Raw genomic sequence first — 20,557 nt, forward strand, 5'->3', positions numbered from 1 at the left:
GGCCGGCCCCTCAATAATCTTTTTTAACAAATCCCTTTTCTGCTTCAACTGTCCAGAGTAGATTCTATTATTTATGAAAACGAACCCTGACTGGTAAAATTACTATATTTAATAAATCTCAGATTCCACTGATTACAAGAGGCAATTTATTTTATGAACTACTAAGAAAAAAGAGGCTAAAAAACTGTTACATACCATTAATTGTAGGACACATTCTAATATCAGAGTTGTTTAAAATGTACCTTAGAATCAATGAAACATGTTATTAGCAAATAGATTCCCCCAAATGAAACTGATAGGCAGCTGATTATGGTTTTAAAAGAATTTTATCATCTGGGGGGAAAAACCCACACCCAATCCTTATAAATGCAGAGATCTATGGCTACTCAATTTCAAGATAATCTCTAAGACACCAACAGAAAGTGTAGTGCTAATCAGTACAGTGCCCCACAGAGAAATCCCCCACAATAGCCCTTTTAGAACACTGGATAAGAGATCTCATTCCTGTGGGAAAAACCTGAGGCAGCCAGATTGGCTGACCAAGAACTCCACAGCCAAAGAAGTGAGTCAATAAACAGAGGCCATGAGATTTTCTAGTCCCATCATTTTCATTATTATTCATGGCCAAAAAAATACAGATGATGCTCTGATTAGTGAGCAGTGTACAGTGCTTCTTTTTTTACTCCATTTTATTCTTTATTTCTTCCATCTCTAAATATCAGGACTTTTTTGGGGGGTGAAGAGAGTGGTTTAAAGGTAGTTCAAAGGCAGTTAAAAGGTAATGGGATTATTAGAAGCCATATTCACAACTCATGGAACCTAACTAAAGCATGAGGCGTGGTACATTTGAAGAACTGTAGTCCTATGATATAACCTCCAGAAGCAGTAGCTGGATGTATTGTCAAGTTGCCCTCCATTGGAGAGAGGTGAATTTATCAGCATATGTATAGTAGGATGGTTGGATTATGTAGGTGAGGGCATTTTTGGAATCATTATATAGGAAATGATATGTATGTGTTGGGCAAACAAAGGGTGGACTGTAGTGAAAACCTGCCATTTTGCTTATTCGTGATCCCTCTTATCCTGAAAACCACCCCCAGCACCCACTGTCCACAGGGTTATTATGTGGGCGATGTTAATCAATTAGATACTCATCCCTTGGCCACTGCTGTCTGGTCTAAAGTTAAGCATCTAACTAAGTTGAGCCCATCAGAGTACTTCCTGAGGAATTTGCAAACTGCAACCAAAAAAAAAAAAAAAGGAGAAGCAGCAGCAGCTACCAGCAGTTTCACCATGCGGACCAGGAGAGCATTGGAAACCAGTCTGGAGGTGTGGATAACAGGAGAGAAACAATGGCAGGAAGTAACAGAGATGACAGGTAGAGAGAGAACCCTGATGGCTTTCGAGTCTCAGTTACAGTTGTTGCTTTGGCATTCTTATCTGTAGGTTTCAGTGTTTGATTATACATGTATCTTTTTGCTTAAGCCAGTTCTCACTCTCCCTGGGTAAGCTCACCCACTTTTCTGGTTTACCGACCACTCTTTTACTGATAACTCACAAAACGCTATCCTTAGCCTGGACACCTCTCCTGAACCTCAGACCTGTTTATCTATCTGCCCACTGAATATTTCCACTTGGGTGTCCTACTGATGTCTCAAATTCAACATATCCAAAATTGAACTTATTATCCCCATTACCCCAGTCCCTTGCTAAAACTCACTCCTTCTCATATGTTTTCCAACTCAGTAAAGAGCATCATAGTATCCCTAACCACTAACCTGGGAGTTATCCCAGATTTTTCTCTCCCTCTTACTTCCTTAGTCCATTTTGTGTTGCTATAACAGAATACCACAGACGAAGTAATTTATAAGAAAAAAAAATTTATTTGGCTCATAGTTCTGAAGGCTGAGAAGTCCAACATCGAGGGGCTGCATCTGGTGAGGGCCTTTTCCCTGCATTATTCCTCAGTGGAAAGCAGAGGAGCAAGAGCATGCATGTGTGGGCAACAGAGGAAAAGAGGCCAAATTCATCCATTTTGCAAGGAACCCACTCCTGAGATAACTAACCCACTGATGCAATAATGGCATTAATCTATTCTTGAAGTCCAAACCCTCATGACCTAATCACCTCTTAGAGGTTCCACCTTTCAATACTGTTGCATTGGGTATCAAGTTTCCAATACTTGAAGTTTGGTGACATATTCAAACCATTGTACCTCCCCATCCTCTCGGTCTCTAAGCTCTGCTAACTGTAACTCCCAAATATCCTCAGTGTTCTCCTGTTCTCCCCACTCCTATTCCCCTCCATCACTTCTGTCCCTCATCACTATTACTTGCCTTTGCTCTCAAATGCCTTCAAGCCCCCTTCTACCCAGCAGCCCAAACCATCCTTCTAATTTCTGGATATGATCACATTACTCCTCTGCTCAAAATTCTTCAGTGGCTCCCCACTGTTTTCAGGATAAAATCTGAACTCCTGCAGCTGGGTCACAAAATTCACTCACGTTATGCTCAGATGTGCAACAATATAAGTCTCTGTTTCCTATAACTGATCTGATCTTTCTCACAGTGACCTCACCCTGCTGGGTAATGGGGAGAGGGGGGAACTAAAATGAATCCACTCTGGTAAAGTCTGTAGGATCCAATAATTTATTTTAGACAGTTTCTAAGTAATTCAGTAGTTTTGGATGACTCAGTCTTTCAGATTATTTTAACCTTCCCTTTCTTTTCAAGGTAGCATCTGGATTTATAAGGATCTTATGTGAATTTCATGGCATGTGGGGAAGAAGCCCCTTAGCCACATGGTCCTTGGCGTTGTGTCAGCTGGCATTTGCTGAGATATGGTTGGTCTGGTATAAATGGATTAGTGAATAATAACCTTGAGAGGTAGCTATTACTATAACCATTTTACAGATGAAGTTGCGGCTAAGAGAGGTTAAGTAACTTGCCTAAGGTCACCAAGTTAATAAGTGGCAGAACCAGGAATCAACACCACCCTGATTACAGTAGGCACTTGGCTATACGATTCTGTAATTTTGAAGAGAAGACAAGACTGGATTGGGGAGCACTGGGAGTCTTCATGTGTCTTTAAGGGATGTAATCGTCCTTGGAGAATATGTAGAGTGGGATGAGGGCCCAGGCCAGAACACTTAAAAATCACTGGCATGTGAGGGTCAGGAGAAGGCCACCTGACTTCCTTGTCCACACTTCCTCTCAGGAGAGCTTCTAGGATGTTGACAGGCAGGACCTCCACCATGCCTGGACTTATTCCAGCCAAGGCTGAGCCATCCCTCACTCTCTCTGACAGCGCAGCAAAGCACAAGCCTGCGACCAGGACTGGGTGGGAGCTCAGTAAATGTGTCCAAAAGAACTTGTGTTGCCAGAGATTTTCACACCTCTTAGGGCCAGGGGATGTGCGACCAACTACAAACCCTCTAGAGTGGAGATGCAAGTCCACACCTAGGTGGGAGTGGGACTTGCGAGACTACAGGGGGCTTCCTATATGAGGAAGTTCACTTTCTTCCCAGATGTTGGGACAGCGGTTCTTCCTCAAGACGCAGGTGTGGGATGAGGAGGACAGAGAACTCTCCCAGATGCGGAGGGGTGGTCTTCTCAGATATGGGGGTACAGAGGCCCTGGCCTTTTTCAGATGTTAGGTCTCCCAGACGCAGAAGATGCCACAAATCCCTGAGGCCTCGCCCCCACCCCCACTCCCGGGACTGATCCAGACAGAGCCCCTTCAGCATCTCCCCCCTGCCCCGCCCCTCCTGCACATGGGGCGGCCAGTCCCACCCCAGCACACAGCCAATAGCGCGGGAAACTGGCTCGGCCAGCCAATTGAATAGCGGCAACAGCACGGGGGGGACGGCTCCGCCCCCGACAGGCCACAGGCCGCCGGCCTGCCTGGAGGCGGGGCTCTTCGCTGCTTTTTGCGGTCGGCCGAGCTCAGCCGAGCCCGGCCGAGCCCAGCCGACCGCGGCCGAGCCCAGCCGAACTCAGCCGAGCCCAGCCGAACCCTGCGCCGCTCCCGCCGCCGCCGCCCGAGCGCCGCCGAGCGAGCGAGCGAGCGGCCGCGGAGGAGGCGCCGCCCCAGGGGGAGGAGGTGCCCGCTCACCGCAGACCGCCCGCGGCAGAGGCCGCCCCGGTCGCGCCGCGGCGGGAGCGGCCGCGGAGGCTGCGCGGCCGAGGGGGAGGGCCGGGGATCGGACGTCGCCCCTGCCGCCCTCCGCCCGCAGGCTCCCGAGCCTCAGTCAGCGCCGAGCATCCCGCTGCCCCGGACCCTCCCGCGGGCGCGCAGCGGGCTCAACTCAGGTAAGGGGGGCCTCCCCCCACGGGCACAGGGGCTGAGACCCAGAGACCTAGAGACCCAGAGATGGAGAGAGACACACACAAAGACACACGAGACGCACAGAACCACCGAGACAGACCCCACGAAGAAGGGGAGAGACACGTCCACGGGGACAGAGAAACACACAGAGACTGTTAGAGAGATAAGCAAAGAGAGTCTGGGAGAGAAACGAGACACACTCAGACACTTGGAGATGGGGACACTCAGGGAGACAAATATAAAGAGAGCTACACAGAGAGACAGACAGCCACACACAAACCCAGAGGTGGGTCTGCAGAGGCACACATCCAACAAGAGAGCAGAGAGACAGAGTGAGACAGCCAGACGCACAGACACACACACCTGACCTAGAGAGACAGTCTCACAGAGAGGCACACCTAGGCACACAGCCTTGGATACACAGACCCACTCATGCCTGCCAGGGCCTCCATAAAGTTCCCTCTGTGTGAGCTGGCGCCTGTGGAGGTCTCTAGGGCAGCTGGCTGGAGTCCTGAGAGAGAGGAGGCACCCAGGCCACACACCCCCATCCCAGTCACAACCCCCATCCTTCTGGGCCTTGGGCTACCCAGTCCCACCCATCAGCAGAAGGCTTTTGAGGACTGGAAGCTTAGTGGGCAGGGCCAGGCGATGCCCACTGGTTCTAAGGAGAAAGAGATAAAGGCTGCCTACTCCACCCTTCCCACTCTGCCTACACGCCCACCCAGATGGGGATGTTGACTCTATTAGGTATTTGAGCCTGCTGAGACCCAAGGTCTTCTGTCAGGGAGGACAGGGGTGAAGGGGTGCTCTCTTCCCTACTCCTCTCCTCCTAGGCCTCACTCCACCTCTCCTTCCTCACCACCTTCTCCTTTGCTCTGTACCCCTCACAGGCTCAGGACTGCAGGTACACATCTCCACTGCCCAGGAATCATTGAGTGTGCGGACAGGACAGCCTCTTTGGAAGGCCGGCCATACCAGAGTCCCACCTCGGCATGGGCCTTGCCATTGAGGCAGCTCCGCTGTCTGTGCTGATCTGAGGGTGCTGCCCGTCATGGGGGCAGCCATCTCACAGGGGGCCCTCATCGCCATCGTCTGCAATGGCCTTGTAGGCTTCTTGCTGCTGCTGCTCTGGGTCATTCTCTGCTGGGCCTGCCACTCTCGCTCTGCCGACATCGACTCTCTCTCCGAATCCAGCCCCAACTCCAGCCCTGGCCCCTGTCCTGAGAAGGCACCACCGCCTCAGAAGCCTAGCCATGAAGGCAGCTATCTGCTGCAGCCCTGAAGTCCTCTGGTCTAGCCTGGAGCCTGGGACCTAAGTCCACCCCACCCAGAGCCTGGAATCAGAATCCCAGAATTCAGCCAGCCTGGGGTCCAGAACTCGGAGTTCAGTCTGCTTGAAGCTGGACCCAGCAGCCCAGAGTCTAGCCAGCTTGGCTACAAGAGGGGCTCAGGTGGCCGTAGGGAGATGGGCCTGGAGTGGGGGTTCATGAGTTGGTGCTAGGGCCAGGGCCATCCGGACTCTGTCCATTCCAAGGGCCAGGGGCTGGGGTCCACCCTTTCCCTAGGATAAGCGCCTATAGGCTCCTCTAGGTTGGGGAAGCAAACTGGAACCCATGGCAATAACGGGAGGGTGTCCAGGCTGGGCCCCTTCCCTGGTCCTCCCACTGTTTGCTGGATAATAAATGGAACTATGGCTCTACCCTGAGATTTTTCTCCTCTTCCTGAGGGCCCTGCAGTAGCAAAATTAAAGGTATGAGTAGGCTTTCTAATACAGGTTTATTTGTGCAAAGTAAGAGGGGGTAATGGTGGTTGAGGGCCAAGTTCTGGGGTAAGGTGCTGGGACCTTGAGCAGAGTGAAAAGGGCAGATGCTGGGACCTGACGGGGGTTGGGGGAGGGTGTCACATGCTGGTTGCTAAGGCTGGGCTGGACACCAGGGGCAGGCACTGCAAGTACTGGGTTCAAGAAACAGGACAGAGTCCGAGGCCAGGCCCTCAGCTCTTGGTTTTTACTTCCCTCACCAGATTCAGCAGTTTGTCCAATTTTGCAGTCTCCACAGCTGGACCCTTCTGCATTTCCTGTCCCTTCTTTTCCTGGGGAGAGGGGAAGTATATGTGGGAGAGGAATGGCGAAGGATGGGCCAGGTGGGACCTAGTGCTGCCTCCCCTGCCCGGTAAATTCTGGATCCCTGCCTCCCCCACTTCCCCATAATCCTTCCCCAACTCAGGTTTGGTGACACATGGGCCCAGCTGAGGGCCTACGAGAAGGCATCCAGCTCTGATTTAGCCTCAGATGGACATAGCCTGGGCAGGAGGGGGAGAAAGCATCCATCCCCTGACGCTCAGAGGAACTAGCTTTTCAGGCCAGGGAGAGCTGTAGTTCTGGGGAGGGGTAGAGCCTGTCAGGACCACCCTTCCCCCAGGAAGGTCCCCATCAAGTAGCTAATAGGTATGTGTTTGAGAGGGAGAAGGGTGTGGACAAAGCCATAGGTGCCTAACCTAGTACTCGTAGCTAATACCTTCAGGTCAGGTTGGGAGTGGGGTGCCATTTGGGGACAGATCTGCTGTGTCAGACACACCAAGATGGGGGAGGGTGTCAGGAGACCGGTGAGGGCAGATGGGATTTCCCATGTGATTCCAGATGTCATTGGCTGAGACTGTCCTCTTAGAAGAACAGATCCTGAGTTTGTGACCCCTGCCTGCAAAGCACTCTCATGCTTCCACTGGTAAGTTGGGCCTTCAGAAAAAAGATGTTGGGACATGGATGTGTGTTGCTCGCAGGCTCCAAGAAGTTCTTGGCAGACCAGCCCCAGTCCTGCCCCAGTCCCATCCTCCTGGACAGGGGGGTCTGGACAGTGGGCTGTGGGCTATGCTGGGGCAGCAGGCTGGGCAGCTGCCATTTCCTGCCTTTCCTCTGCTCCTGGGCCCCCGCCCTCCCAGCCACCTGTGCCCACTGTTCACTGGCACCTGCCCCAGCCTTGCCTGCTGAGGGTCCAGCCCAGGTCTGGCCTAGGCTGTAAGTTGAGGAGAGAGTGCAGGGCCAGTGGGCCCCCCACTGGCCCCATCCCCAGGCTGACACCATACACAGCTCAGATTTCTTCCTGGCCTGACCACTGCACCTGCTCTCAAGTCTGCATCCCCTTGCAGCCCAGTGCCTTTGCCATTATCTAGCTCACCTCTGCACTTGAGGCAGAGGACAGAGGACAAAGAGCTCTTTTTCTCTCCCTCCCGAATTAAGCTCGGGTTATCTTCTTGGCCTTACCCCATCCCCTGGGAGTTAGGGGACCTGGTTTTTAGTTCCAGCTTTCTTTAATTCCCTATATGACTTTGGGCAGTTTCCCATCTTATATGGTAGTTAGGGAGAGTCCTTGACCTTTGACAAGGTGGGCTCTGACACCTATCATAGAAAGATCCTGGGCAGGGAAGTCTGGGGGTAAGCCCTCTTAGGAAGGGCAGAGAGTCTGAGGAAAGGCAGTAGGGATGCCCAGAGGACTTCCTTTTACATGAATCACTTGGCTGCTGATAGAGTCAGATGGCAATTTCACAGGAACCTCTAATCTACCCAAGTACCAGCCCCCAGCTGTCCCCTGCTCAGGTCCTCAGAGCCCCAGGTACCCAAGTTTTCAGGTCCTCAGAGATGTAGGTCCCCAGATACATAGAGCCCAGCTTTCCCAGCCATGACTGACCCTTAGCTCTGAGGGGATTTGAAACTGTGGGAGATCCTTGCCTCCCTGGATCAGAGTAGAAAGGGCAGGTTCCCACCCCCATACCTATCACCCTCATGGTGTCATGGCTGTACCCCTTCCCCAAGAGTGACCATTATCCCCCCCCCCCCCCCAGAGAGCTGTCCAGCTCTGCCAGCTTAAGCCTGGGTCTCTCTCATTAAATTAAGAACAGATTTTATCTGTTCCACTAATTGTTCCGCTTCCATGAGGCCAGCTATTGGGTTCAGCAGAGATATTCAGACCACGCCCAACCTCCTCCCCTTCCCCCCCCCCCCCCCCCCCGCCCTCCAAAGCCCACCACAGCCTCTGGGCCACAGCTGCAGGCGCTTAGCAGCCTTCTGAGTATTTATAGCCAAGTCCACCCCCGCCCCCCCAGCTGGCTGCAATTACAGCCTGGCCGGCCGAACTCCTGGACCTTGCCTCCCTAGCCGTGGTGGGGATAGACCAAGCCGGCGGCATAGGTAGGGGCACCATGGGAAGAAGTTAGTAGAGCCTGAAGAGACAGGTCCCTGCCCTTGCCTCAAACTGCAGTAAATACCTCAAATTGCAACTGGGAGGTATAGTCATTAGGGCAACTTGGACCAGCCCTGATCCTGGCAGAAAGCAAAAGAGCCATTGCTACTCTTAGCACACAAACGGGCCAGACTTGGGCTCTAGATTCTAAGGCCTGGGCTGTGAGGTTTGGTTCTTAAGTCTGAATCTGGACTCAGGCCTAGACTTTGAGGTCTTGGCTCCGTGCTCTGTGGCCTATATTTGGGGCCCTTGTGCTCTGGGCAGGGTCTCCTGATCATTGGAGTCCCCAGAAACAGGAATCAGAGCACAAAAGAAGGACTGCATAGCTGCTGACCTAGTTACTCTCCTGGGCTCATTTCCTCCTTCCCCGTGTAGACCTACAGCTCCCAGCTCAGGAACCACTGGAGCTGAAGCCCTGTGTAAGCCCAACCGATGAAGCAGTGGCTAAGTCCAGGGCCCCCTGCCTGGGTATCTGTCACACCCACAGTATCCTCCACGCTGAATAAGCTAATGATGCCCTCACACACACTTCTCCCAGGCTTCAGACCCACCTGCTCACTGGATATCTCTACCTGGGGACCCCGCAGATAACTCAGATGCAGTATTCAAAACTGATTTCTGTTTCCTCACAAACCTGCTTCTCCTATGCTCCTCATTAGGGCAATGATACCATCTTCACCCTGGGTCTCCCAACCCAGAAACCCAGGAGTCACCACCTGGCTCCTCCCTCTTCTCTAATCCCCACCATCCTGGAGGCTTGACCTCTTGTGGCAGCCCAAATGCCCAAAGCTCATACCTTTGGCATCCTGCGCAAATTGGGTGAGAGTTTGAGGCAGGTGATGTGCCCACGGTCATCACCCACGATGATGATGGGGTGGATGGGATTGAACTGCACGTGGGTGATCTTGTTCTTCTTTTTGGCCACCACAGGCTGGTTACAGATGGCCTCGTACTTGTTGATGGCCAGGTCAAACACGTGGGCCTATGGAGAGGTTGACTTCAGCACGCTCAGGGGTAAGGAGGCCCCTGTTCCCCACCTCAGAGGATCCGGCCCCTGGACTTTCTGGGGAGACACTACAGAAGGATAATGGCTAACACACTGGAGCTGGAGGCAGTGGGAAGGGAATGTTGTGTCCCTGTTCATGTTTTTCCTGCATTTGAGGGAGTGAGAATAAAAATTTGAAGTTTATGCAGAATTAACAATAGTAGCAGCCACCATTTATTGAGCACTTACTATGTGCTAGACTCTGGGCAGGCATGTTACATGGTTGTATCGTCTGATTATATTCCTCACAACCACTCTAAGTTTGTTCTGATTATCCTCATTTTATAACTGAGGAGTTAGAGACCCTTAAAGGCTACGTTGCTAGTAAGTGGCAGAGCCAGGGTCTACACCAGTTAATATATGTAAAGTGCTCAAATGGTGCTTGACATAGAAGCATTCAGTAAGTGTGTGATGTTATCTTTACCACACCCTAAGTGCAAACCACTATCATCTCTTGCCTGGACAACCGTGGTGGCCTCATAACTGGTCTCTCTGCTTCCGCTCTTGCCCTTCTACAATCCATCCTCCGTGCACCAGCCAGACCTACCTTTAAAAAATGCAAAATCCTCCCATGGCACTATAAATAGAGTAGATTCCTTTTTTTTTTTTTTTTTTTTTTTTAAAGATGACCGGTAAGGGGATCTTAACCCTTGACTTGGTGTTGTCAGCACCACGATCAGCCAGTGAGCTAACCGGCCATCCCTATATAGGATCCGAACCCACGGCCTTGGTGTTATCAGCACCACACTCTCCCGAGTGAGCCACGGGCTGGCCCAGAATGCAGATTCCTTACTCTAGCCCACACCCCACTCTCATCTCATGCTCTCTCCCCTTTGCTCACCCCGCCCCAGTCACACTTGCCTGCCTGTTCCTTAAAGCCTTCAAGCTCATTCCACCTCAGGATGTTGGCACCAGCTGTCCCCTCCGTGTGGAATGCCCACCCCTGCCCCCATCTTCTCATGGCTGGCTCCTTGCTGTTCAGCTCCCAGCTTGACTGTCACCTTTTCAAAGAAGCCTTTCCTGCCCGCTCTATCTGAGAGACCACCAGTCCAGTTCTTTTTTTCTCTCTTTTTAATATAATGATTTTATTGAGATATAATTCATATACTATAAAGTTCACCCATTCAAAGTATACAATTCTTGGTTTTTAGTATATTCACAGTTACACAATCATTACCACAACCAACTTTATAACGTCTTCATCATCCCAAAAAAGAACCTTTGTACCTATCAGCAGCCACTCCTCTAGCCCTAGGCAACCACTAATCTACTTTCTGTCTCTATAGATTTCCCTGTTTTGGACATATCTCATATTATATAATGTGTGGTCTTTTGTGACGGGCTTCTTATACAAAACACATTTTCAAGGTTCATCCCTGCTCCAACATGTATCAGTACTTCATTCCTTGTCATTGCTGAATAATAATCCTTTTGGATATACCACATTTTGTTGACCCGTTCTCCAGTTAATGAGCACTGGGGTGTTACACTCTTGACTATTATTAATAATGCTGCTATGAACATTTGTGTCCATTCATTACCCTCTTTTTTTTTTTTTTTGGCAGCTGGCCAGTACAGGGATTGAACCCTGGACCTTGGAGTTCTCAGTACCACGCTCTAACCAACTAAGCTAACCAGCCAGCACCCTTCCTCTTTTAATTCTCTGCCTAGCACTTAACACTATGAGAGTTTTGTTTCTTTTTGTCTCCTTCCCTTCACTGGAACGTAAGCTCCATGAGAGCAGGCACCTGAATCACCAGGGCCTAGGCTGGAGCTGGATACCATAGTTGGCCCTTAGTAAACATCTGTTCAGCGAATATAGATGACTGACTGACTTTAGGGTGATGCCTTAATCACTAGATTCTTTCTTTGGCACAGCAGATACTTCTCAGTTTATATCAAAGTTCATAGGAAAAATGGGTTTGCATCCAAGAATATGCTCACAAAATGCTTCCGAGCCTTCACCAAGTCTCAGTGTTGAATAGACCCCTCCCACCTCACCCCACTGAAGCCCCTTCTCAAAACCAGCTTGCACACTTCCAGGGATGGGGACTTGCTACCTTACAGACACTATTTTAGTCACAGATCAACTCTGGCTCATAAGTTTTTCTTTACATGGAGCTGGCCCCTGCCACCCTCAAGCTCTTTCCACAGGAACCTCAGAGAAAATAACCACTCTATGGCATCTCATTCCCTAGAGTGCTTTCTCCTCCAAGGCAAACAGCCCTATTCCCTCCTGGAGGCTTCATGGGATGAATGATTCCTCTCCTGACTGAACACTAGATGGCCTGGCCCTTGAGAGGACACAGTCCTTATGTCCCACCTTCCCCTCCCTGTCCTGGCCATGGGGTGGACTCTCCAGGAGGGAGACCCAAGCTACCTCCTCTTGCCTCCAGTAGGAGCTCAGTAGGCTCAGGAAGGGGCACTCACCTTCCCATCTGTGGTGACTGCGGCAAACACAGTAGAAGAGTATGGTGCCCAGGCCACATCGCCCACGGCTGAGTTCAGGTCATAGATGAACATTGGAGTCCTGCAGCGGGGGAGGGGTGCAAAGCCCATGACACAGAGGGCTTACAGTGCCAGAGCCCAGGGTAGGGCCCAGGACAGAGCCAGGGGCAGGCCCCTCACTTGATGGTGTGGTCCCAGATCTTCACTGTCCAGTCAGAGCTGCAGGACATGAAGACCTTGGTGTGGTATGGGTTCCAGGTCACAGCATCCACTGCCATATTGTGGGCATCATAGGTGTCGAGGAATTGGCTGGAGTAGGATTTAGAGCACTGGGGCGGGCGTGGGGGTGGGGATAGGATCAAGGGTCAGGGGTGAAAGAAAGATCAGCAGCCACCACTTCCCTGAGGGCTCTGGGGGATCAGAACCTGAGACTCCTCTTCTGTCCTTACCCCACATCATTGTTACAGCTGAGCCAAGCTGCTGGCTGCTCTTCCCACCCTCAACACACCCAGAGAGAGGAGAGGCTTAAGGGACTGAGTGTTCAGAAGGGCAGGGGGCCTTCCTGGAGGGTGAGGGAAAGTGCCATAGTCTGCAAGCAGCCCAGACATTTTCCTTGCAATAGTGATAAACATCCCATCTTCTCCAGTTAAGAGCAGGTGCAGAGCCAGGATCAGACTGGGATCTCCAGATTTCCCATTCAGTTTCTTGCCCTGACTAGCATGCCCCTCTCTCCTTCCCTCCTGGAGATAATGTGACTGCCTAGTGTCTCCTTCCCTCTGGCCTCTCCTGGGCTGCCATCAGGAGGTGTGGAGAGGGGGTGGGGACCTCTTTTGCATTCAGACCAGCTCTGACTGGGCCTCAGAGGCTCCCGGGAGGCTGCCGGTAATTAACATTTTGAGTCTCTGAGCCTGAGAAAAGCTGTGGCAGAGCTATTTCTGGATGGATGGAGGTTCAGAAGGATGTTCACCTACTAACACTGAGACCTTGCAGAAACTGGCCATGAAGTGCACCTAGTATTCAGAAAGAAATCTGCTTATTATCTGGCCTTCAAAGCTCAGCTCAAGTTCAAATCTCCTCCAGGGAGTCTTCCCAGAATTTTTCCAGCTCCTCTACTCCACTCCCACCTCTACCTCCGCTCCCGGGAAGTGAGGGCGGGAGGGGCCAGAGGGAAAGATGCTGGACTAGGCTAAAATCACCCTCTAGATTCTCCATCCCCTTTCCTGTATTTACCCGCCTCCCTGTCTCCCCCATTCCCTCCCCCAATCCCCACCACTTCCTGCCACCCTAGCAGGTCAAGAAATGCATTCTCTTCCTCTAAGAAGCTTTCCAGATCTGATGAGCACTAAGATCTGTCAGAATAGGATCTGCTGAGAACTATAAGCTCCCCGGGTGCTCTAAGTGGCCCTGTAAGGAGGTGGCACAGGGGCAGCACTGCCTCACCTTGTAGATTTTTCCCTCCTCTGTGCCCACTAGGAACATGTAATCAATCTCTTTGTGGAAGTCAAAGGCGGTGCCACAGCCTTGGGAGAAGAGGGAGCAGCCTTAGCTCAGTTCTGAGAGGGAGGCTCCCAGCACCGCCCCCACTCAGCAAGGGGCTCAGCCAGGCACTCTCAGTACAGGACTTGGCGCAGGACAGACTAAACCTGGACCCCTGTAAGTGCTGGGACCAGGCCAAACAAACGGAAACCAGCCCTCTGGCCTAGGCAGTTAGGACTTTGCAAACGACCAGGAGCGGGGCCTGGGTAAACAAGACAGGGATTGAATTAAACAGGGTCAGGGTCAGGGTAAACAAGGACAGGGTCTGCAAACAGGGACATGGTCTATGCAAACAGGGATATAGTCTGCATAAACAGGGTTGGAATTGAGTAAACAGGGACAGGATTTGGGTAAACAGGCCCTGATCTGCATAAACAGGGATGGATCTGCATAATAGCACCTGATCTGCATAAACAGGAACAGGGTCTGCAAACAGGGCCGGGACTTGCATAAATAGAGAGGGTCTGCAGCCAGGACCAGGCTCTCCCATTACCTCCTGCCTGGGAGAGTGCTCAGTTAGGGGGAGGGCCACAGTCACTGACCCTCACGGGGCCTGAATGACCTGGCCAGGCCTGGAGGTGAGTGGGCTGGGGCTCCTACCCACTGTGTATAGCTGCAGCCCCTCAGGAACTTCCGTGGTGCTGCCTTCCACTTTCAGCTTGATGACATCTGTGTGAACCAGCTCGCTCTACAGTCACAGAGAGATGGGGGTGGGCACATGGGTTGGGCTGCATCAGCAGGGCTGCAGGGCTTGGGGGAGCCTTTGCCACTCCACTGCCCTCATTCCCCATCCATCCCTGTGTGACCCTCTCTGGGAAACAGTCACCTTCACAAGCGTCCAAGACACAATCCTGCCATCAGATGACACAGAGAAGAAGTTAAGGTTGTTGTCCATGTCATCCTTCTGCCACTTGACCTGAAACATCCCAAATCATGAGCTCTGGGACCCTGCTAGGGCTATGAGTCAGGGCTTGTGAGCTGCACCCATTTGAGGATCAGAAGCAAGTTCTGGGAGCCCGTTTCCCAGAATCCCACGATTGGTCCTCCCTCCCTTTTTCCACCCATCTCTGTCTCATCCCTCTTTCCCTGACCATCTGGGGGCAACAGTGCTAGTCAGGGCATTGCCCTAATCTACTGGCTTGGCAGTGGAGGTATCCAGTTCCTCCCTGGGTTGGGGTGTAGGAGCTTTGGGTCCAACCTCCTTACATAGACATGGCCTGGAAAGGACAGGGCCCATCAACCAGTTTCCTCATTTGTAAAACAGGAGTCATAATAGCATAGTTTTTTTGTGAGGAATAAATAAGATAATATCTGTGAAGCTCTCAGGTTAGAACATCGCACATATTAAGTGTTCAAAAATTGTCAGCTAATGTTCTCATTGTTACCATCATCCTAGCAATCCGGGAGCCAAGGTTCTACAGGGGCCTCTTCCTGCTTGCTTGGGGTGTGGGGAGGGGCAACCTCGTCCCCTGCCCTCCTCTTCCAGGCTTGGCATTTCTCTAGGAATTTTCTCCTCTGTCCCCACCTTCACTTCACCACTAGCTCTTGCTCCTAGAATCTTGCTCCCAAATCCCAAATTTGAGCTGCATTTCTCTATCTGCAAATTGGGGTTAATTATCCTGCCCCACCCATCTTCTCTGGGCTGGAAGCAAACATATGGGAAAGTGTTTTGGAGACAGAGCTGTTGTCTTATGAAGATGACATGCTTAAGGCTCAAGATTCTGTTGCCACATGTGGAGGCCTGGCCAAGCCATGTCCCAGAGGGCTGGGGTGGGGCTGGGTGCCCGGAGATTTTCATCCTCCAGCTCCTTCTAGACCGCCCATGCTGAGGCCACTGTCCTGTCCCCTCCCCTGTCACAAGCAGAGGCCCAGTTAGGGAGGCCAAGAACCCAGCACCGTTGCCTGTAACCACAGCTGTCACCATGGCTGTTGCAGGGTGGAAGGTGGGGGAAAGGGGTTGCCTCTCCCCCACCACCCCCCAGGCCTGGTGAATCAGAGCTGCAGGAGGGTAACTGAGTCCTGCCTGCGCCTGTCTGCGCAGCTGCTCTTTCTCCACTTTCACTGGGGGCTTAGAACACCACCACACCACCGCAGAGCCTGTAAGCCCAAGTCAGCGTCAGCCCTGATATTGAGACCACTTCCCCTTCTGTGTAAAGGTGGTCCCTTTAGAGGAGGGAGGGGGCAGGGGTTGTCAAAGGCCAGGCTATAAGAGGCGCTAGGGAGCTGCTAAGGGAAGTGTTTAATGAGCAGACGCCAGCATGCATGGAAATTGTATTTCACACCCCACTTAGCAGCCTGATGCCCGACAGAGGTTGGTGTGTGTGTATTTGCAAGTGACTATGTATGTGTGTAAGTGAGTGTAAGTCACACAAGATCTCCTGGGGTGGAGGTGAGAGGGTAGGAATAAAGCAGGAGAGGGAGAGTGGTAAGTGAGTTTAAGAGAATGAATGCCCAGGAACCAGGTGGCAGAGAGGAAATAGCGCCAGCTTAACTGGTCCCTTCTCTTCCACCTTATCTGACTAGGGCCAGCTAGCTTGACCCCAGTCTCTACTTATTTACCCTTCCTGCTCCCTTCTCCAGAATTGCACAGTGTATATACGTGTGTGTGTGTGTGCGTGTGCGCACGTGCATACACACACACACATACACATACACATGTGTTGCTGGTTTGAGTCTTCACAGTAGAGTCTGAACAGGACTGGGCTACCCAGGCAGGCTCCCTGGAGAAGTAACCTGTGCCATGGGACAGGAGCCCAGTCTTATTAGAACAGACAGTTCTCTCCCTGGCTCTAAAACCTTCCCTGGCTCCCCGTTGCCAACAGAACAAACTTCTGCCCCAGCCTGGCATTTGAACCAAAACAACCTCTTTGGACTCCCCCAAATACCTCTAACACAGTCTGTTTAAGAAGGACCCGGACTCTGATCACACTCAGTCTCTCACATCTCATTCACCAGCCTGGTTCTCCCTCAAGGTTCAGTCTCATACAGCCAACTGCCTGTGGGACGCCTCCTTCTGGGTGCCCCTCAGGCTTCTTGCATTAACTTCTGGCCAAACCTGTTCCTGTTCTGACATTTCCCACTGCTGCAGTTGCCTTACCAGGCACCCAAACCCAGGCAGCGTTGATTCTTCCATTTGCCCATATCCAGTCAGTTGTTTCCTTCTATTCATTCTACTACCTCTCAACCCTGTCTTCTCATTTCTATCTCCACTGCCCCTACCCCATATCAGCTTTTGTGGGTCCTCATGCTGCAGCCAGAGGACCTTTCCAACACACACACACACACACACACACACACACACACACACACACACACACACACACACACACACACACACACACACACACACGACTGTTTTTCCTGTGCCCCAAACCCTCTGATGGTTGGTCAGCGATTTTCAAACTATGCTCAGGGGAATCTTAGGAGCCTTGTGAAGGTACCTCAGGGGGCAGGGGAATGATAATAAGGGGCCCTTAAGCAAGCAGGGCCCTGATCCTACCAGAGCATCTCACTCTCATCTTTTTAATATATAGGGCTTCTGTATTAACACTTCATTTGAAACCACTGGCCTACAATGCCCAAGCTTCTTAACTTGATGGATAGGCACACTCACGATTAGTGCCTGTCTTTTTCTCAGGTACTGTTCCTCTCTTCCTGTCTCTCACCCATTGCTCCAAATGTGTGTTTTTCCCCAACAAGCCACTCTGCCTGATGCTTCATGTTATTGTGCACGTGAGCCCCTTCGTACCCTTCTTCATCTAACTAACACTTCCTCATCCCTCACATTCAGCTCAGACATTGCTTCCTCTAGAAAGACTTGCCTGGCCCTCCTGCCTCTTGTCCCCACCCAGGACAATGTGGATGCCCCTCCGTGCACACTTCTACTTCAGCACTTAGCATACTGCCCTGCCCTGGTCAGCCTGTGGTTGTGGTTATCTCCCCACTAGGAACTCCAGAGATCAGGCCCTTAAGCATCCTCAGCAACCAAAGGAGCAAACAGGAAGGAGTTACTGAATGGATAAATGAGTGAATTAATGAATGAGGAAGGGAGGGAGGAAATGAGAGGGGAAAAAAGGGAATAGGAAGTGAGTAAACAATGAAAGACAGATAGGTCCCTCCCAGGTCATATGCCATGATTCCAGCCAAGAATCCTGAGTCTTCCGTTTTGCCAAGGCAAATTTTTGCAAAGGCTCTGTTTTCCTGGCAATCTGGAGTCCGTAACATACCCAGCTGGAGCCTGTCAGGCCCTGGAGCTTCCAGCCATGGCCTCTAAGTTACTGATCGCCACACCTAAGAGATCCTTGGCAGACAGAAGGGGCCTCCTAATGGGAGTTCTGGAGCAGCAGACCCCAACTCTCACCGGAGACCTTCTGTCCTCTTGATTCTCACCTCTGCCCTTCTCTGCCCCTTCTCACACCCAGCTCCTTGGTCTCTAAGCTGGTACCTACCACCTCCATCCCCTTGCCTGTGGCCCTCTCCTCCCATAGTCACTCCTCCAATGGCTCCCAGGCCCACATGCTACTCCTGTCCCCACTTCCCCCATCCTGGTTCGAGGCTGACCTGCCAGACAGGATCCGTGTGCTTGCCAGACTTGGCTGAGCTGCGGAAGGAGGGCTGGGAATGGGGCTTCTTGAGGTTGTAAATGGCCACATTGCCATCGTAGTGGCCCACCACCACCAGGTAGGGGTGGTCCACATGCATGTCGAGACACATGATGCCACTGTCACTGCTGAAGATGTATTCGGGGAAGCTGGGGTTCTTCATGCTGTAGAGCAGCAGCATGCCCCGGCTCTGCTTCATGAAGTCATCTGAGCAGGAAGATGGGTGGCTGCAGTTGGAGGAGCCAACTGCCCTGCCGGGGAAGCCCCTCTTGCCCCTACCCCACCAGGTAGGCATGCCCTGGCCTGCTTTGCTTCTGTCAGAGGGTGGGATGCCCCTCTGGGCTTCATCTGCTACATCTGTGAAATGGAATTGTGAGGTCTGGCCTACCCCTTCCCAGGGTTCATGGAAAGATCCAACAATCAGTAAAGGTGACTGGGCTTATCTGAGGGATAGACAGTTATTCTCCTTATTCTTCTGGGGGCACAGGAAAGGGGGACACAAGCTCAAAGAGTTACTAACTGAAGAATGGGTATGGGCTTGGGAAGGGGCAGGACCCTCACAGGGAGTTCAGATGCCCAGCCCAGGGGCAGGCTGCTGTCCTGCAGATGCCTGGATAATGCGCGCGTACTCCCTACTGCCCAGCCAAAGACAGGGGTTAAGCTTGAACTAACATGGAATTGTCTACAGTGAGTCCCAAACTAGCTACCTATGAGCATCTCCCCATACCTTCTAGCCCCACAGTCCCGAGCTGTAGCCTGAGCCCAAGCTCTAGGTATGCTCCCCAAATCCAGAAGTCCCAGGCCAGCCAGTCAGGCTTCCACAGGCCCACTCAGCCTGGGCACAGCTTTTGGTGATCAACAATGGGCCACTCAGCTGAGGTCCTCCTCCCTGCCCGCCTGATGCCAAGGGCATGCCTCCCGCTTTTTCTTTCATTTTCTGCACACTTGGCATCCATCCCAATCTGTAATCATTGAACAGAACACAGCCCCAGCCCTCGAGTCCAGCTCTCCTGCCTCCACCAGCCCAGTCTTTCCAGCCTATTCTCCAAGCTCAGAGGAGCTGGTGCTGAAGAGGTAGAAGGCTAGTACAGCCCCCCCATCTTGGGGATCCTATGTTAAGGCAGTCTTTTGGCCACTATAAGGGTCCTCCCCACCATCCCTGCTCAAGAGCTACCTTCTGTGTCCCTGACAGGGCCTGGGACCTCCTAAGAAAGTGGCCAGTCCTGAGGTGTGGAGCCCATGAGTGGGAGGGACAGGGGAGCAGTTCCAACTTGACTAGTTCTGCTGAGTCATTCTCTCTGTCTTATTCCTAAGGCCACCCCTTACTCAAAAGAGTAAGTGACTGGGATGAACTCAGGGACAATCTGGCCCCACTTCCTGGGCTCATGGCATTAGTTCAGCTACTACCAGGTCCCAGGTATCCCCACCCTGGGCACTCTGCAAATACCAATCTGTGCTCTGACTGGGGGCAGGGAGCCACCAGGAACCAAGCTGGCCTTAGAAGGGTACAGTTGAAAGCTGAGGCAAGCTGGCATGCCCGTCTATTGGAAGCCCACCTTCCCTTGCTGGGGATGGTCCTCACCAGCTCTGAGACTCTTGTTGGGAACCCCTCCAGGTTCTAGACTAGAGAACGTGGAAGGGACAGAGCAGTCAAGCTTGATAATAAGGGAATGACTGTGCAGAGAGAAGCATAAATTTCCTGAGAAAGGGACACAGAGAACAACCAATCAAACCTTAGATTCTGCCTAGTTCCCAGGCCATATGCATCTTGACAATAAGCCCGACTTTCTTTTTTCTTTCTTTGCTTCTTTCTTTTTCTTTTTGTGCTGGCCAGTAAGGGGAACTGAACCCTTGACCTTGGTATTATCAACACCACATTCTAACCAATTGAGCTAACTGGTCAGCCCAAGCCCCACTTTCTTAATGTGGCTTTGGTGGTCTCTGTTACTTGCAACCGAGTCCTTGACATAGAGATCACAGTTCCTAACCATGGCTAGACTATGTGTTTCCTGAATTCTTATTCAGAGCTAATGATGGAGTTTGGATGTGTTGTCCCCTCCAAAACTCATGTGGAAATTTGATCCCCAATGTGGTGGTGTTGGAAATTGATTGAGTCATGGGGGCAGATCCCTCATGAATGGATTAATGCTCTCCCTGGGGGAGGATTAATGAGTGAGTTCTCACCCTATTAGTTCCCATGAGAGCTGGTTGTTTAAAAAGACCCTGGCACCTCCTCTCTCTCTTGCTCCCTCTCGCCATGTGACCAGCTTGTACCTGCCGTTTTCCACCATGAGTAGAAGCAGGCTGAGGCCCATGCCAGATGAAGCTGTCCCAGAATCGTAAGCCAAATAAACCTGTTCTTTATA

At 51.8% G+C, this 20,557-nt stretch overlaps 2 protein-coding genes across 2 annotated transcripts in view; one reads left to right on the forward strand and one right to left on the reverse strand.

Annotated features, from left to right (window-relative positions):
- Positions 1 to 5,377: 5,377 nt before the first annotated feature.
- Positions 5,378 to 5,608, forward strand: ENHO (energy homeostasis associated). The gene has a single exon (XM_063081566.1). The coding sequence runs from the start codon at positions 5,378 to 5,380 to the stop codon at positions 5,606 to 5,608; it is 231 nt and encodes a 76-aa protein (XP_062937636.1).
- Positions 5,609 to 6,225: 617 nt separating this feature from the next.
- The window catches only part of DNAI1 (dynein axonemal intermediate chain 1), a 59,234-nt gene continuing 44,902 nt past the window's right edge, over positions 6,226 to 20,557 (reverse strand). Inside the window, exons 12-20 of the mRNA XM_063081691.1 lie at positions 18,151 to 18,418; positions 14,417 to 14,506; positions 14,191 to 14,278; positions 13,495 to 13,574; positions 12,235 to 12,383; positions 12,037 to 12,136; positions 9,358 to 9,543; positions 6,346 to 6,417; positions 6,226 to 6,279 (exon numbers count right to left, since the gene is read on the reverse strand). Of these exons, the coding sequence (XP_062937761.1) occupies positions 6,226 to 6,279; positions 6,346 to 6,417; positions 9,358 to 9,543; positions 12,037 to 12,136; positions 12,235 to 12,383; positions 13,495 to 13,574; positions 14,191 to 14,278; positions 14,417 to 14,506; positions 18,151 to 18,418 (1,087 nt within the window). The remainder of the gene's footprint in view (positions 6,280 to 6,345; positions 6,418 to 9,357; positions 9,544 to 12,036; positions 12,137 to 12,234; positions 12,384 to 13,494; positions 13,575 to 14,190; positions 14,279 to 14,416; positions 14,507 to 18,150; positions 18,419 to 20,557) is intronic.

The sequence above is a fragment of the Cynocephalus volans genome, chromosome 17 (genome assembly GCF_027409185.1).
Source record: "Cynocephalus volans isolate mCynVol1 chromosome 17, mCynVol1.pri, whole genome shotgun sequence".
Classification (NCBI taxonomy): domain Eukaryota; kingdom Metazoa; phylum Chordata; class Mammalia; order Dermoptera; family Cynocephalidae; genus Cynocephalus; species Cynocephalus volans.